The sequence below is a fragment of the Ischnura elegans genome, chromosome 8, assembly GCF_921293095.1.
Source record: "Ischnura elegans chromosome 8, ioIscEleg1.1, whole genome shotgun sequence".
Classification (NCBI taxonomy): Eukaryota; Metazoa; Arthropoda; class Insecta; order Odonata; family Coenagrionidae; genus Ischnura; species Ischnura elegans.
Genome location: NC_060253.1, coordinates 114,827,335 through 114,844,209, shown reverse-complemented (window position 1 = coordinate 114,844,209; position 16,875 = coordinate 114,827,335). Strand labels below are relative to the sequence as shown.

At 37.7% G+C, this 16,875-nt stretch overlaps 2 protein-coding genes across 5 annotated transcripts in view; one reads left to right on the top strand and one right to left on the bottom strand.

The window, feature by feature from the left end:
• LOC124163447 (protein unc-45 homolog B) overlaps nt 1-12,758 on the bottom strand; it is a 233,099-nt gene extending 220,341 nt beyond the window's left edge. Inside the window, exons 1-4 of the mRNA XM_046540368.1 lie at nt 12,607-12,758; nt 12,386-12,505; nt 12,179-12,293; nt 11,924-12,099 (exon numbers count right to left, since the gene is read on the bottom strand). Of these exons, the coding sequence (XP_046396324.1) occupies nt 11,924-12,099; nt 12,179-12,293; nt 12,386-12,505 (411 nt within the window). The 5' untranslated portion in view covers nt 12,607-12,758. The remainder of the gene's footprint in view (nt 1-11,923; nt 12,100-12,178; nt 12,294-12,385; nt 12,506-12,606) is intronic.
• A 318-nt stretch (nt 12,759-13,076) lies between these two features.
• LOC124163446 (45 kDa calcium-binding protein-like) overlaps nt 13,077-16,875 on the top strand; it is an 83,758-nt gene continuing 79,959 nt past the window's right edge. For 3 of the 4 annotated variants that reach the window (XM_046540365.1, XM_046540366.1, XM_046540363.1), the window contains exons 1-2: nt 13,077-13,977; nt 14,175-14,314. In XM_046540365.1, the coding sequence (XP_046396321.1) occupies nt 13,661-13,977; nt 14,175-14,314 (457 nt within the window). In that variant the 5' untranslated portion in view covers nt 13,077-13,660. The remainder of the gene's footprint in view (nt 13,978-14,174; nt 14,315-16,875) is intronic. The other variant, XM_046540367.1, reaches the window with a different exon arrangement.

Here is a 16,875-nt window from a genome sequence, read left to right as displayed (position 1 = left end):
ATTAAATAAACAAATTGGTGGTGCTCATGATTTTGTTGCTTCTGCTGGCTGGCTATCGAGGTGGAAAATTCGCCACGGGATAGCGCAAGTTAACATGCAAGGAGAATCTCGTTCCAGTGACAGTGAAGCCGCTAGAGAATTCTGTGGGACTTTACGCAAGATGATTGATGAGGGTGAGTACACTGAAGAGCAATTGTATAACTGCGATGAAACCGCTCTCTTCTACAGATTGCTTCCAACAAAATCACTTGATATTAAGAAGTCGGCAAATAAATCCGGAATAAAAATGAGCAAAGAAAGAGTGACTTTATTACTGTGCGCGAACAAATCAGGAAGTCACAAGTTAAAACCCCTGTGTATTGGTAAAAATCGAAGTCCTCGGTGCTTCAAGCACGTTAATATGACAGCACTACCCATAAATTACAAAAACAGTCAGAATGCCTGGATGACTCGAGACATTTTTTTATCTTGGTTCAATGAAGATTTTGTTCCATCGGTTAAGAGCCACTTAAGATCAAAAAAGTTAGAAGAGAAGGCTCTACTTCTGTTAGATAACTGTCCGGCCCATCCGTCTTCTGAGCTCTTGATATCGAGGGATGGCAAAATAGTGGCTTCGTTTTTACCAAAAAATACGACAGCTCTTATTCAGCCCATGGATCAAGGGATAATTAGAGCATTTAAAGCCCATTATCGGCGGGAATTGCTCACTAGTGTCATAAATTCAGAACTGCAGGTACAAGAATATCTGAAAACAGTCACCCTGAAGAATATGGCTTATAATATTGGATTGGCATGGAAGAAAATAACTTCAGCTACAATCCTAAATTGCTGGTCAAAGTGCGAGTATACAGCGGGCGATAGCATGGAAGACGAAGATGAGTTTTTGGGTTTCACGGAAGAGGACGCACGTGAAGCTTCAGATGTTCTTTCTAATAAACTATTTGTGAGTGATCTCGAGGCCTGGGTTCGCGAAGACGAGGAAACTCCTGTATCGTCTTATAAGAGTGACGATGAAATTGTGGCTGCAGTCCAGAGCCGCGCAAAAACAGCTGCATCATCGGAAGATGAGAGCGAGAATGAAGAAGACGAATGTGAGGTCGAGATGCCAAAAACTGGCCATTTATTACATAATATAAGTGAATTGATGAATTGGTTGGAGGGACAAAGTGATTGCGATAGTATTCATTTGTTGCACTTGCAAAGCATAAAAAATTACGTGACAAAGAAACGCCATCAACTATCGCGGCAAAAGAAAATATCAGAGTATTTTAGTAACTCCCGTTAAAGTAGAGCGTCTAAATCATAAAATAAATATTTTAATAATGTATTACGCAAATAAATTGGCTATAAAAATTACCTTTAAGGGTTTTTTATTGCTTCCCACGTATTTTCCCGTTATAACGCGGTTGTCCGTTAACGCGGGTGTAAGCTATGTCCCCCTAGACCCGCGTTATAACCGAATTTTACTGTATTATTATTATTATTATAATTGGAAACTTCAGGCAATGCAAACTGGGTATATCACATTGCTACGCAATCGCCCCTTCGCTTTGAAGGCAACGACGTCACATACAAGATCGGATGTTAGTCCAGGAAATGAAGCTCATAAAAGTGAAAAACCTTGCAATTTTTTCAAACTGAATCGATTTGCACCAAAATTTGGGATTAGACTAATTATACCCCCTACTTCAAAATCTATATTATGCCGAAGGGCGCCTTTTATTTTTTAGGGGTGAAAACTTCCCCTAAAAGCTGAAACTTAAAAAATTATTTTTTAAAGCTAAATACGAGTAAAATTTAGTTTAAATTATTTGTATAATTATTTTTTTATGTTTGGAAAATAATTTTAAGGCGTTTCAACCCATAATAATCAACCCTTATTGGGGGTTAATGTAAAAATATTATTTACCCTAAAAATAAAAATTATTTATCACATTGTATCTTCTTATTCACTTTCTTACTCCTTTTATTATGTATTCACTTTTTTCTCTCATGATTTTAATCACAGCACAGAAAAGATATAACAATAGGATAAACAGAACAAACTTCGTCATGGTGACATAAACAAATAAATGCACATTTATGTAGACATTACATGAAACACAATCAAACGGAGACTGTATGGCTTCCAGTCTTCCCACCACATGCATGCTCACAGGTCACTGTGAGCGAGAGCACACATACTCACATATGTGTATCTATATATACATCTTATGGGTATGTGTGTTTATTTTGTAGCAAATTTGAGTGTATCGCTAGCTTCTAACGTAAAGTACACAAAGTATATGCTGATTATGAGGAATATTATGCTCTGAATTGTGGATTTCGAATTTTTCGAAAATAAATTTGATTGGTATTTCAAACATAGCACCTTTATTTTTTATGATAGAAAGTTCATTTAAATTGTATTTTGTAGGGTATTTACTGACTACAAGTTTATGTGAATTAAATGTTTTTCGATCATTAATTTTGAAAGGGGAGGGATTTAAGGGTTTAAATAAGGTGGAGCTCCCTTGGAAATAGAGGTTTTAATTATCAATATCTCACCAAATATTTATTGTATAGAAAATTAAAACACACCAAAATATTTGAAAATAAAGAAGCTACAATTTATTACTCCTGCATTTTTTTCACATCTCCAGTTTTCTTGGAGTTATTTTGAAAAAAAGAGCATTTTTAACGAAATTGTAGAAAATGACTTTTCACTTTTTCCTCCATTTTTTTCAAAATTTAGCGTTGTAAATTAAAAAACTTCTAGGATCAATTAACAATATTTAAATAAAGAGAAATACTGAAGGGAATTGATAAATTTTGTCTAGTGTGGTAATAAGGAGTTGTTTTCACTGATTTTTTCGTACAAAAAAGTAGGGACTGATCTTATTTTTAACCATAACTCGCTCAAATTTCATGATAAAAAATATTTTTTCTCATTATAAGAAAGTTTTTTAAGAACACTTTTAAACAGATTACATAATTTTTCCTCGAAAATTACATTTTTCCCGCTATTTGGTATTGAATCTTTCAAATTTAGCGTATGACAAACAATAGATAACCATCAACAAGTTGTAGCTCGGTCCGAATTGGTCATAAAGGAAATATGAAATAAGATTTTTATTTAATTTTTTACAAGCTACAGTTTTGTAATTCACAATTTCCTAATAAAATTAATACTTTTCAAGTTATTTGCCTATAATCGATTAAAATCGTTGATTTTTTCATCAAAAAACTGTTACTTTCAGTCGCAAATAACTCAAAAAATATTAATTTTACGCAAAAAATGGTAGGAACATTTTATTCTTAGAATATATTTTTCTATCGATTTCTGTGGTCAAAATATATTTAAAAATTTCCACCCCCGAGATGGGTTGGAAACCACCCCCAGGGTAAAAGCGCCCGTCGGCATGATATAGATTTTGATTCTTGGTATATTCCCTACTTATTGTGAAAATTTCAAGAAAATTGATTCAGTTTGAAAAAATTGCAAGCCAAAATGCTTCATTTCCTGGACTATGTGTTCTTCCCTTACTCCTTCGCTTGTACCCTCGTTGCTTGAAAAACGGAAGGAGCGTACTCCTTCCCCTCGACCTCTCCTTCAGCACTCTTCACTTACAAGCATTTCCAATTTCTTCTATCCACCATTAAGTCCAACAATGTACACACTTGTTTACATTTTTTAAACCACAGGTTTTGATGCCAATATAATTTTCAGTTGCAATAATCCTCACAATGGCGTCTGAAGATGATTTTTGAAAAATCAGGTCCTCCGCGTAATGGAAATTACTCGGCAAGACAGATGTTGACTATTAACCAGGTATTGTCCTTCATAACTATGGGTTTCCTATGTTTGTGATTACTATTTGCAGTATAAATTCCGCGGGATGCCCACTCGTGGCAGTAAATATAGAGTGCCCTTCGGAGCGAAAAACCCCACGTGATTTTTTCCATGCTCACCTCTGAGGTACAGACGTGACGGCTCTATTCTTACAAGTAAGGAAAGCAAACAGGATAATTTTACAAATACGTCACTGAGGGAGAAACTCCCCTGCCTGCCGCTTGTTTTTCACCCAGGGTTTCAGATGACTGACTCTCGCTGAAAATCAAGGCCATTCAGTTCCCCATGGGCTTGCCCAGTGAAGGGGAGGGGGTAAGATAAGAAGTTTGTGTAAGAGTTGCACCCCCACCTTTGGCTACAATTTCTGGGAAAAAAGGTGCGGCTCTTACCTGCTTATACGGTACTTTTTTCTTGTACTTTCGCAATGTAGTTCACAAAGTTTTGTTGAATGAAACACTTTAAAGTGTGGAATAAAACAAAGTTACTTTATTTCATTCAACAATGAAACAATTCCACAGAATAACGCCTGAGACCGTGTCTTATGCACAAAGATTTCTTGGTTATTAAGCGTTGTGCAGCGTAAATTTCCTTTTCTTCACGTCCCTTTAATTTATTACCTTGCCTAATGGACTTTTTGTACAAGTTGCACAGTTTTTTCTGTTTCCTTGGTCCTTCCTAACATCATTGGAGGGACCTTACGAGGGCCAAGGGAGGGGGTATTGGTTTTGTAAAATCTGCAAGGTAGTTACTTTTGATGTGGTAGTTACTTTCAATCCCTTACGAAAGTCACACTATGTGCTATGTTACTTGACATAAGCTGTACAAAAACTTAAAACAAAAGGGTTTGTGAGTAAGACAACGATCATAGTGCAACGGCACATGCAAAGAGAGGATCGGAACTGTTTTCACTCCCTCTCATGGTATGCTGCACTCACAAAAGCATTAATTTAAAATTTCGGATCTAGATTCGATTTCTCCAGCAAATTTGGATCCGGAGTATAAGGTGAAGGACATTATCTGCAGATATTTGGATCCAAGGTATTCAATCCGACCATCCCTAGTAAGCACCATTTTTGCTAATGTCACATTTTATACTTTTTTTCCTGTGTCAGGGAAAGCAAGGTATTTGGAATAAGGTGAAAGCATCTTTCTTTTCTGAACAACAGTTGTCCAATCCGCCATACATGTTCCTTCGCAGGAATTCATCTGTATTCTTTCTAAGCCATTCAGTTCAAAATATGAGGTGTGGAGGGAACTGGGCAATATCTCATCACATCATATGCAGAATTAATGATACCATCATTAATGTGCAACCTGTATGAAGTACTAATTACACTAAATAAAGACAAAACGCAAAATCTCATCTGTAGCCTAAAATCCCTAATGTGCGAGGCGCACACAGTAAAACTTTTAGGATTTCACCTAGACTCAAAACTAAATTGGACTGCACACATTTCAGAGATCACAAAAAACTCTCAAAATCACTGTACCTATTGAGGAAGCTAAGCTTTCTAATCCCCTCAGAACATCTCAAGTCCATTTACTATGCTCTTTTCAACAGTCACTTGAGTTATGGGCTAGAGATCTGGGGTAATGCCCCAGCTACAAAATCTGTTTTCCTGTTACAGAAAAAAGCCATAAGAATAATAACTCATTCTCCCTCTACTGAACATTGTAGGCCATTATTCAGGAAACTGAATATACTGACGTCTACAGTCTGTATGTATATAGATTACTTGTACATACGAAAGACAATCTCCAGTCTTTTACAATAAGATCCGACATACATGACCATGACACTAGAAGAAATAATCACCTATTTGCAGGTCATATGAGACTAAATATAACACAAAATTCCTTTTCAAACATGGGCATTAAGCTCTTCAATCATTTACCTGAGTCTGCAAGAGGAAGCAGCAGTACAAAATTCAAATCTGTTGTACACTCCTGGCTAGCATCTAAATCGCTGTACTCCGTGAAGGAGTTTTTCACTCATGCAGCAGATATGGTTTTCTGAATAATCCTGTTCTTTATTTAAGTTGCAAATTGTAATTATATGTATGTACAGTGAACTGACGAGGTCAATTGTAAACCATTTACTTAATGACCAATAAATCTTTTATTATTATGTACCAATCAAAAAAATGTTTTTGTCTCACTTCACACAGTAATGTCCTACTGAAAGAAATGTTCCCTGTGTGTCAGCTAAAGTAATCAAAAATAATACATGTTACATAAAGGATTGATGCATCCATATGCCATTACCCCTTCCAGGCCAATTTTTTCCACAAGTTCCACTATAGAGCGTTCCACATTCAGTTGACAGTATTGGTTCTTATGGAGATTCATTTTCCATGTTAACCTCCATAAGGCCAGGAGCGTGGTGTTGTCAATAACAGCATAAAAATTTATATTGTGTTATGCACTGCTTAACAGTGTACTATAATGTAGAAAGAGATGCTGCATCAATTGGCATCAATAGTTTTCACATAAAATTATAGCAAAGGCTATAAAAAACATTTCCTTAAATTTACGATACAAACGTATATTTTTTTTACTTTATCTTCTTCTTGCAATTGTCGTATAACTATGAATTATATTGAATTGAATCCTCCACACAAAATTCTTCATACTGTTTCCTCTTTGAAGGTTTTCACCAATTTTACAATAACTGAGATACAATGTACTTATACCGATGTAATACCCTTTAGGGCAATAAAATTTGGATTTTTGTAAGGTAAATGTTATTTAGGAGGTACAAAGGTTCAGCGAAATAAGAAAGCCGTGCATTCCAGTCAGACAACAATACCCAGACTGCCCGTTACACACGTATCGCACCTTTTCATTTATATTCGAAACACCCAAACAAACAGATAGAATTGCATACATTCCAACACTCCACCTCAATTCTAGCAATGTCCAAAAACACGAAAGAAACAAGCATTCAAATGTGGAAACACACATTACATAAATTCTTTTAAATGTTATGCAAGAACATAAATATCTTTCTTTCTGAAGAATAAGAAAAAGAACAACAATAAATATAAACAATTTAAACGAGGTTTAGTTTAAACTATTTGCTTCACACCAAAACCAGTGCGATGATTGAGTAAAGATTCACCAACTAGTCCTTTAGTTAATATGTCTGCCTTTGAATAAGTTTCTTCATAATCATACCCCGTGCGCTGAGCACATCCTTTCGCAACAAGACGAGCCTTGTATCGATCAACATCCCCATTTTCATTCTGCTTTACTTTGAAAAACCACTTGCAATCAATGCTCTCCTTCCAGGGGGTAGTGGAGTTAAATACCAAGTTTCATTTTCATTAAGAGCCTTCATTTCTTCATTAACTGCATTGTACCACTTGTCTTGATCCTCTCTCCCTTTGATACTCGAGAAATTCTCTGGTACATCATCAAGAAATGCTTCAGCACTCATAGCACAAACTGTTCCATATCCTGTATCATAATCTTCTAGATAAGCAGGTCTTTTCCTTTCTCTGACTGACCTTCTGACTTGATCATCTACTTCCCATTTTGAACTCTCTCTGCTGGGTAGTACTCTTCATTTTCACCTTGATTTTCTTTCCAGTATCCTAATTCCCTCTTAGCTTGGAACTTCTTTTCATCAAAAATTATATCTCTTCCTCTGACTATCTTTTTTAGTTCTGGATCCCAAAGTCTGTACCCATTAGTGCAGTACCCTACAAAAATGTACTTCTTACATCTGGATTCTAGCTTACTCCTCATTAATTGTTTAGGAGTGTGCAGGTAGGCTGTACATCCAAAAATTTTTAATTTATTTAGATCTGGTTGTTTTCCATACCAGAGGTAAGCTGGAACTTCCTTTTCCAGAGCTTTTGTGGGAGTCCTGTTGATTAAATATACAGCAGTAAGTACTGCTTCCGTCCACAAAGCTTTTGATAAACCAGAGCTGTGTATCAAACATCTTGCTTTTTCAAGTATTGTATGATTCATTCGTTCTGCCACCCCATTTTGCTGTGAGGTGTATGGTATTGTGGACTCAAATTGTATACCTCGTTCTTCAAAGTACACTTTAATTTCATTGGTAACATACTACCTGCCATTATCACACCTGAAACGACTTAACTTTGTACTAAAATGAGATGTTGCCATTTTCTCATAAATCTTCAGATAATGAAAGGCTTGTGACTTTGTTTTCAAGAAATAAACAGCAGTAAAATGGGTATAATCATCCACAAATGTCATTATATACTTCATCCCATCATATGACATTGGAGAGACTGGTCCAACCAGATCACTATGCACAAGTTCCAATGGACGTTTTGCTCCGAGTCTTCCGTGCTGGTGTGGTAGTTTTGTTTGTTTTCCAGTCACGCAATGCTCGCACATACTCTTGAACTTATCTTCTTTAATTCCATCCACCAGTGTGGTTAATTTCTTTAAACCATCTTTGGAAATGTGTCCTAGTCTTTGGTGCCATAAATGTTCTGCTTCCATTGAAAGGCAAGCTGTGTGTGCTCTCTGAAAAATAATTTTGTATAATTTTCCACAGTGCCTGGCAACTGCTACTGTTCGACCACCTTTCAAAATTTTTCCTATTCCATCTGCAAACAGCACACCATAACCATGAGAATCCAATTTTTGAACTGATAGGAGATTCATCTCAAGATCAGGTACCCTTAACACGTTTGCAATGTGTAACTTAACCCATTTTCCGTTATTAAAAATAACACCATCAACATCCCCTTTTTCTTTGGCAGTCATCAGCTGTCCAGTTTTAGCAACTTTAATGTTGATGGGTATCTTCAATGGAGTAACATTGCTGAGAGGAGTTAATTCCCCAACTAAATGCTCAGTAGCTGCAGGTCTAAAGTAAAACTTATTTCACCTTCAGACTGTGAGCTTGTTCCCATAGCAGTTGATTCCTCCTCCATTGTCATCTTCTTGTCTTCTATCTCCGCATGTGCTGCAAAGCTGACTCCATAGTCGTCTGCTGAAGATTCTTCATCGTCGTTGGCTGCATGAGCGTGCCCACTTTTATTTTTACCCTTCCAGCATTCAGCCCTTAAATGACCTGGTTTACCACAGTTGTGACAGCGAATATGAAATTTATTTTCATTCTTTACCTCCGCTACGTCATTATTCCGTGTATTCCGATAGTTGTTCTTTACTCGTTTGGACTGTGTAGCGAATGCCGTCGTAGATGGAACCTCAGAATTCATGTCCTGCTCTCCGTTAGCCAAAAATGATCGCTTGGATTCCTCATCAAGTAATCTGTTCTTCACAAAAGCTAATGTTAGTCTATCAGTAGACATAGTCTCTATGGCTGTGACGACCACGTTATATTCTTGCGGCAAGGTAAGCAACAAATGACAAATTATATCCGGCTCACTCACATTGGCGCCCGTTGACTTCAGTTGACGAATCAGTCAATCGAAATGAAGAAAATGATTTTCTAGATTTTCTTTCTTCGGGTTATGTTGACAAGCCGGAGATAAAAGCTGTCTTCTAATTTGTAACTGAGTTGCTAAACCTTTCCTTTCAAAAGTGTCTTTCAGCTCCTTCCATACGCTGTATGCTGATATATTTCCTTTTGCGTACTCTAAATGACTGTTCGCAAGCTTCCGAATTATTAGTCCTTTGCACCTTTTGTCTCGATTCCGTAATTTAACGTTCGCTTCTTCTCGAGCTGTACGTTCCAACGCTGATTCATTTAGGATCGGTCCTGGATAAACTGGTTCTTCCTCGGTGAGTGTCAAAAGATCCAATTCATCCAATAACGTTTCCATACGAAATTTCCAGTCGTCGTATTCTTTCCCGTCGAACAAGGGAACTTTGAATCTGTCGTCTTCATATTCCGCCGCCATTCTTCAGCGTAAATTTTTTTTCCGACAGAATTTCAATGTTAACTATTGCGGAACGTCGTTGTTAAATGTATCTCGAAAAATGGTGATCATGATTTTAATTGAAGCTTAATGACTGGGTGCCCATAACCTGTTATTTAGGAGGTACAAATGTTCAGCGAAATAAGAAAGCCGTGCATTCCAGTCAGACAACAATACCCAGACTGCCTGATACACACGTATCGAACCTTTTTATTTATATTGGAAACGTCCAAACAAACAGATAGAATTGCATACATTCCAACAGTAAAAAGTAGTTGCCTACTAACTTACGTTTCTTACGTCGTAGGTCTCTATATGCTGCATATCAAATTTGAAGAAAACTACACAGTTATTTTTAGTGGAAAAATCATTAACTTATCTTAATTTTGACGGGAGTTACAAGGTTTTGACCTGAAGACAAAATATTACGGTGCCGCTGTGCCCAGCTTATCGCCTTGCCTTGCAAACTCCTAGCACCCGGAGGGAAAAATCTCAGGGAGCACATCGAGGAGATTTTTGTCCATCCATACCAGGAAATATGTACTCCTTAGTTACATATCCTGAACAGAGAATACTCATACCTATAGTCTATTCACTTTATGTCTGCGGGCAAGCTTTCGTGAGAGTCCGGAGACTCTCGGATGGCTTCGCTGATAGGGAGGGGTAGTACCGAGTGAGAGAGGAGGAGCGAATATAGCGTTGCCATATGTGCATGGCCACCATACATTGTCACTGAAAACGTTTGAGTCATAGGTGGCCAAAGGCATTTTGGCCCTGGTGCCGAGACAATATACGTACCTACTTATTTAGAGGGCATTGGGGATAATCCTTTCAATGAAGCCCATGACATTGTCAGCTACCGCTCTGAATGAGGCACCGTTGGTGGAAGGCATACTTAGTCACATACAAGGAGAAAGCGTGAGTTTTGGCAACACTGCTCCACGAGCAGAGTCACGATGTTCACTCGGCGGAGGTCTGAGAGCGACTCACTGAGGCCACGCCTACTGTTTGCTGATTGGCAAAGGCACATGTCGAGAAACTTTCCCTCCCCACACCAGCACTTGCTTTGGCCAAACCAGCTCACCCGCAGAGATAAAATTAACAGAATATAGAAAAAGCAATGTTTTTATTTCAATGCATTGGTACATAAAAGCAAGCAAATTTTGACGGCTTGGAAATAAGATGCAAATTTCGCCGAGGGTCTTTCGGTCTATTCATGGATACCAAGACTGGAAATATCTCATAATCTGTGCGAAGGACTACCCCATCCAGGGCATGCCTTTTACAAAAGGGCACTCTGAGTTTTTCCTCAAGTTCCATTCACAGGGTACACCTGCACGAGGAGTGACCCCAGCCAAGGGGAAGAATTAGCAAAGGGGTTCACTTTGTCACTGCATTTTTTGGAGTGAACGAGTGTTGCGCGGTATGCTATAAGTTTGAGATCCATAAGAGTGTTTTTTATACCAATCTCTGCTCTAACGTGCCCTACTACTATGTCCGATACAGAGAGGAGGAGAAAAGGTGAGAAGCTGCGAAAGTGAGTTGGTGCTCAACGTTTTCTCGTACTTCACAAAATCTCTCAGCCTCACTGAAACCTGCCGACAAAATTCGAGAAAGGCAACATGGGTGCTCAGAATCCACGGTTTACAAACTGAGAAAGGAAGGTTTCCATGAACTATTTATGACACCTTAAAAAATTTAGTCACCCCTCCAGAAATTTGAGAACAGCGATTTTCGACGATTTTGTGAGACCGGTAGTTAAAAGGAAGATAAATGAATCTTTCCAGGAAAATACTCCCCCGACTTTAAAATCGATCTTAAGCTCGGTAAATATGGACAGTGATCTTTCACTTTTCAAAAGGACAACATTATGTAGTCTCCTCCTTGAGGGCATATAGGCTTCGGGTATGTATGGCGGAAGAAAAAGAAGCATTCTTATCGACAAGAATGATATTATTTGTTGGTGGTTAATTATTTAAGGCAGCTAAAAAATATCGCCGCATACAGAGGTTCATTATATTCACAGACGAAATCTGGATTAATGTTGATTAATGCATATAGAACCCATATATTGATAATAGATTTAATTTATTACTTATCTCCTTTTCCGAGATGGAGAAAATGTATACATGATCTAGAAAATATATGAAAAGTGGAAGACATTTGGTACTGATTTATATAGATATATAATACAGATTTTTTCGGTAGACACAGCACTTACCTTTTCTTGAACTTGGCCATGTAATCTTGCGAGAACTGGCTGAATGGCAGCGTTGGTCGGATCCACTGAATGCAGAGCTCTCGCGTCCACATACGCATCCTCACAACGACCCAACGATTCGTAAGCTTGGCATCGACGATACAGAGCTTTAGGGTCATTAGGCGTAATTTCTAAAGCTGCAACAAAAGCACGAAGAAAATCAGCAAACATTGTGCGATTTATGGGAATACCCAGTTTTTTTTACGAGTGACGTACATGCGGTGCAGTCCTTAGCAGCCTCATTGAAATTGGCCTTTTTTAGATGAACAGCCGCACGGTTTTTCAGGAGAATTGCTTTATCCTTTGATTCCTCTTTAATCAATGAAATTGCCTTGAATGGCAAAAGGAAAAACGTGTTAGCCACTGAAATAAGTTTCACCAAGTCAAACAATACAACTGAAAGTTAATGTCATCAGGCCGAACCTTTGAGTAACAAGAAAGCGCTGAATCCCAATCTCCATTCTTGAAATGAATATTTCCCTCTTCCTTTAATGAATTAGGATCCGAGGAAGAGGTTCCCTCCACTCCAGCACTTTTGGTCATCTGCAGGGTTAACAGAGAAAATCATACTATGATAAATAAATTAACATAAAATAAGACACCACCCACAAGCCGCAAAAAATATTAAGCGACCAGCAGCTTACCTTGTTCCCCCGGTAGGCTTGATAAATATAAGAACGATGAACTTCAGCACAGTCCTTCTAGATGCTCCTTAGAAATGACAACTACTTTCTAGACGAATCGGTAGGTATGCTTCGAAGGAAACTTCTCCACGTGACATTCTCTCCAATTCTATTTATAAATCTCCCAAACTAGCAACATCTTTCACTAATAAAACACACTTAAAAATATCATCCACTATCACAGTGCGCAGCACAACCCGCAACGCGTACGTTTTCTGTTATGTCTAGATGTCTGTTTTTTAATTTCGGATGCAGGGATGCAGAACATAAATACTCTACACTACACCATTGTCATATAAAATCTATGATGCAAAAACGTATGCTATATGTGATTTTGACTCAAGGTGATAAAGGCAGTTTCTCCCACCTTGATTATGACCAACATCTGATCGCAGCAAAAACCTTAGATTTAATGAAAACCTTCTTCTTCAATGACTAGAAGAATATAATAGTTATAAGCGAGTTGGAATCTAAAAAAACAGGTTTATTTTAGCTTAAACTGTTTGCATGTAAAAATATCTATGGTATTCATCCACACATGCAGTGTAATATTCGTATAGGAAATAAAATTTTCCTTTTCTGGGATGCAGACAAGATTTCCCCCTGGAGGGTATGCAATACATCTTGTGCTTAGGCTCTCCTTGCCGATTTGACGCTGGGAACCCATGTTTACGATTTTCAACCTCAGAGCGTGGGTCATCGTTCGTGAATGTCAGAAAGCATGTACACATGAAGTTGGAGTGTGGGTTGACATTAGGAAGGCCATCACACGACGCCGTTATGAGGTGGATATATTCTCGTATTAGCTGTGGGCAATGTATTGTTTTTAATTGCCTGCCGATATCATTATCTTGTGCGCAGCATCTGTGTATCATACGAAATTAATGACAACCACTTTCCCTGCCATGGTGTAAATTGTGTCATAAGTTTTCCAATATGTCAACTTAGTTATTTCCTTACTCTGCCTTTAGCGCATCGAAGGTAGCCGTATGAAATATGCAGTGATTTCACCACAATGAAAACAGCGTCGAGTGTTTTGAGTTTTCGTAAAGAATATAGATGCAGGAGCGGTACTGTTCTAGCAGCAGCAGCTCCATTCCTCCTCTACGTGTGCTTTTTTACTCTGGTTCGTAATTTTTCGCTTCCGCTACGTTCTGATGGTGTGGGCAAAATTCCACCGGCGAGGAGGGAAAACGATGAGGATAAAAATGGCATGGAATCCAATGCAAGAGATGAAGGTGATGCAGACGGTTATATACCTCAAGGAATCCAACCTGACGTGGAAGGGGAAGAAAAGGACCCGAAAATCACCTTAGAAGATGTATTTTCAAGGTATTTACTGCTCTAGAGCAGTAGAAATAGACAAGTGTTGTTTAACTAGTGGAGTAAATGATACGCATGTTACCACTAATTCCTCATTCTTGTTTTATCTTTCTATCGAAACTGATGGTTGCTTTAAAACGGTAGCATTGTATTCTGCATGAATTAACACGCCTCTGTAGTGTTTTACTAACTTGAAATGATTTCAGGGCCGACACAGACGGAGACGGCCTTCTAAGTGTGGCAGAACTTACCGAGTGGATAGGTGGAAAAATAAAGGATCATTTAGACCATGCGCTAAAGGAAAATTTTGGGCTCTTTGCTGCCATTGACAATAACCCCAGAAATGGTATGACATTTTTCTCTCGATGGTGGTAGATGTCTTTTTTTTTGCCTTTTGTGATATAGAATATGAATGCCGTTAAAGATGGATTAATTCTCAACCCATGATTCCATCGTAGTGTCTGATGACAGTTATTTACATTTGTGGGTTAAAATACTTGCGATAATGTGCTGGTGACCTTTGGTCTAATTCACGGCAGTTATAAGATTCTTTGAAACTAAACAGTTCGATGTACTGCCAATTTTATGAGTTCATTCTGTTCCATTTGCTGTTAAACTTTCAATTACGGAGTTCACTACGTATGATTTAACATTTTCCTGTTTTATTTTACTGTTTAATTCTATATCAAGGGTCAATATTTTGTCGTATTATGTCGTTCAATGAATCTGTGACGTACCCATTTCTAGAAAGTGACTTATTACCCCCCTTTACTGAATTTTGAAGAGAATGGGGATATTTTAAATTATTTGCTTTAATTCTAGTTTGAAACAAGGTGTTTTAATTTTTTAACAGAGAATGTGTTGCAGTGTTCAAATTGGTTGCAAGTAGTGTCAGAATTTAAGTAGTCATTGTTAGATAAGTGAAGTGGTAGGCCAACAAGACTAATATTTGACTTAGAAGGATTAAAATATTATTGAAATGTAAGTGTTCTTAGGGGCTTATTATGTAAGTCATAACTCCGGAGCTATGGAGCTATAAGAGTTATGATGACTGCCATAGCTCAATTTGCGATTAAAGTAGTCAAAGGGTCATTCCATTTCAAATCAACCAGGCCATGACACCCACCGACTCGGATTTTCATGAAACTTGCCATGGTCAAACATCATGGTATGATTAGAGATTGTGTGCAATTTTAGCCTCCAATTGTCAATTGTTAATGAAATATGAGTAATTGAAATTTGAGCATGACCCCTATATTGCCGCAACGTGCAACACATGGTGATTTTTATTTTCATGATCCATAACTCCATTCCTGTGAGATGAAAAGACATGATTTTTTTTCTAAAGCTAAGGAGTCCATAATGATCCCACGATTGTCATTAAATATTCACTGCATGAAGTAAGTCAGCTGCAAAAAAATAAAGTTTACAAAAAAATCTCGCTTGTACCATTTTTGATTGTGAGCATCCACAGGGAAAGGCCATGCGAATACAGACTCATGGTTCAGTTTAAAATAATCATTAATGTATGAGCAAAGATCCTGATGAAAAAAAATCATGAGTCCGGCGTTCCTTTTAGTAAAAAAAAATTCTCATTCATGGTCACGGGAAAAAATGGCATTTTTTTCAAGGCACATAGAAATTACACAATTTAGAGGAGAGATAAGTTTATACTCTTGATTAAAAAATATTGGAGCATGCATTATCTCACTATAGTGTATGCTACTGGCTCTTACAGTAGGAAACACATAAGCAGTCATGTCAATGTACTCACCCACATACTGCTAATATCGTGTTATCAGGACTGTTCCTACTATCTCTTCCATGGGTAATGGGTAACTGAATAGTATGGTATAAAATATAAAGGCAGAAGAGAGCCATCAGAAAGTTTTCTCCAATTTCAGTCCAAGTGAAGTTAATTAATTTCTTCATTAATTTCTCATTTATATGGTGCTGCCTTAGTGATATCCTGGTTGAATTTCAGACTAAGTAACTCATGTTAGTGCGTCTGATAGCCAGGCTTACGTTGTAATATCTCTTGTTCGTATCAATGAGGTCTGTCTTCAAAGTACATATGGTACATAATAGCAAAACAAATGAACTTCTCAGTTCTCTCTGAAAATATTCAGAACACCATTATCTATGTTGTAAGCAGTTAATCACAAGTAAGTACACCTATCTGAATATCAAACATTGTAACATTCAAGATGTACCTTATGAAGGAGTTACAGTGGAACCTCTATCTATTGTTTTTCATGGGGATGGACAAAGAAAAACGATGAATGCGGGAATGTTTGGCTGGGTTGCCTATGTTACAGGAAACGCAGGAATTTTTTTTGCGAGTGATTATGATATTCATTACAGGATTCAAACAAGATTTTAGCCGAATACAGAAATATTAGTACTGCATCGAAACACTTTGGTCATATTGTTGATTCGCCTAATATCTCTTTCAAATGTCGTAAAGGAACACACCACCTCGCTAAAAAATGTTTGTACTCCACTCGGCAATTGCACTGCTATTATGGATTTCTGTCTGATATAAAAATTCTTATACATCAAACGCCATTTAAATACACGTATTTACGAGAGCATTATGTATAGTGTGCCTAAAACAACCGCTTTTGCCGGCGAAGTGATTGGTTGTGAGATCGATCACAAAGGCCAAAAATAGTTTATTATTTGAAAATTTCCTTTCTAATAAATATATTTTTAATATAATTGAGGCAATGCGTAAAGCGTGAACAATGTTACGTCGTCAGCGGCACGGTCACCTGATCCTCGGCTTCATCCCACTTCTTTTCACATGATAGCTCGCTCCACCCCTACCCCGAACGTCATGTGCAAGCGGACAGCCCGAGGCGTTCTGCAATATCCACGCACTTCTAGCTCGGATTCTTTTCTTCA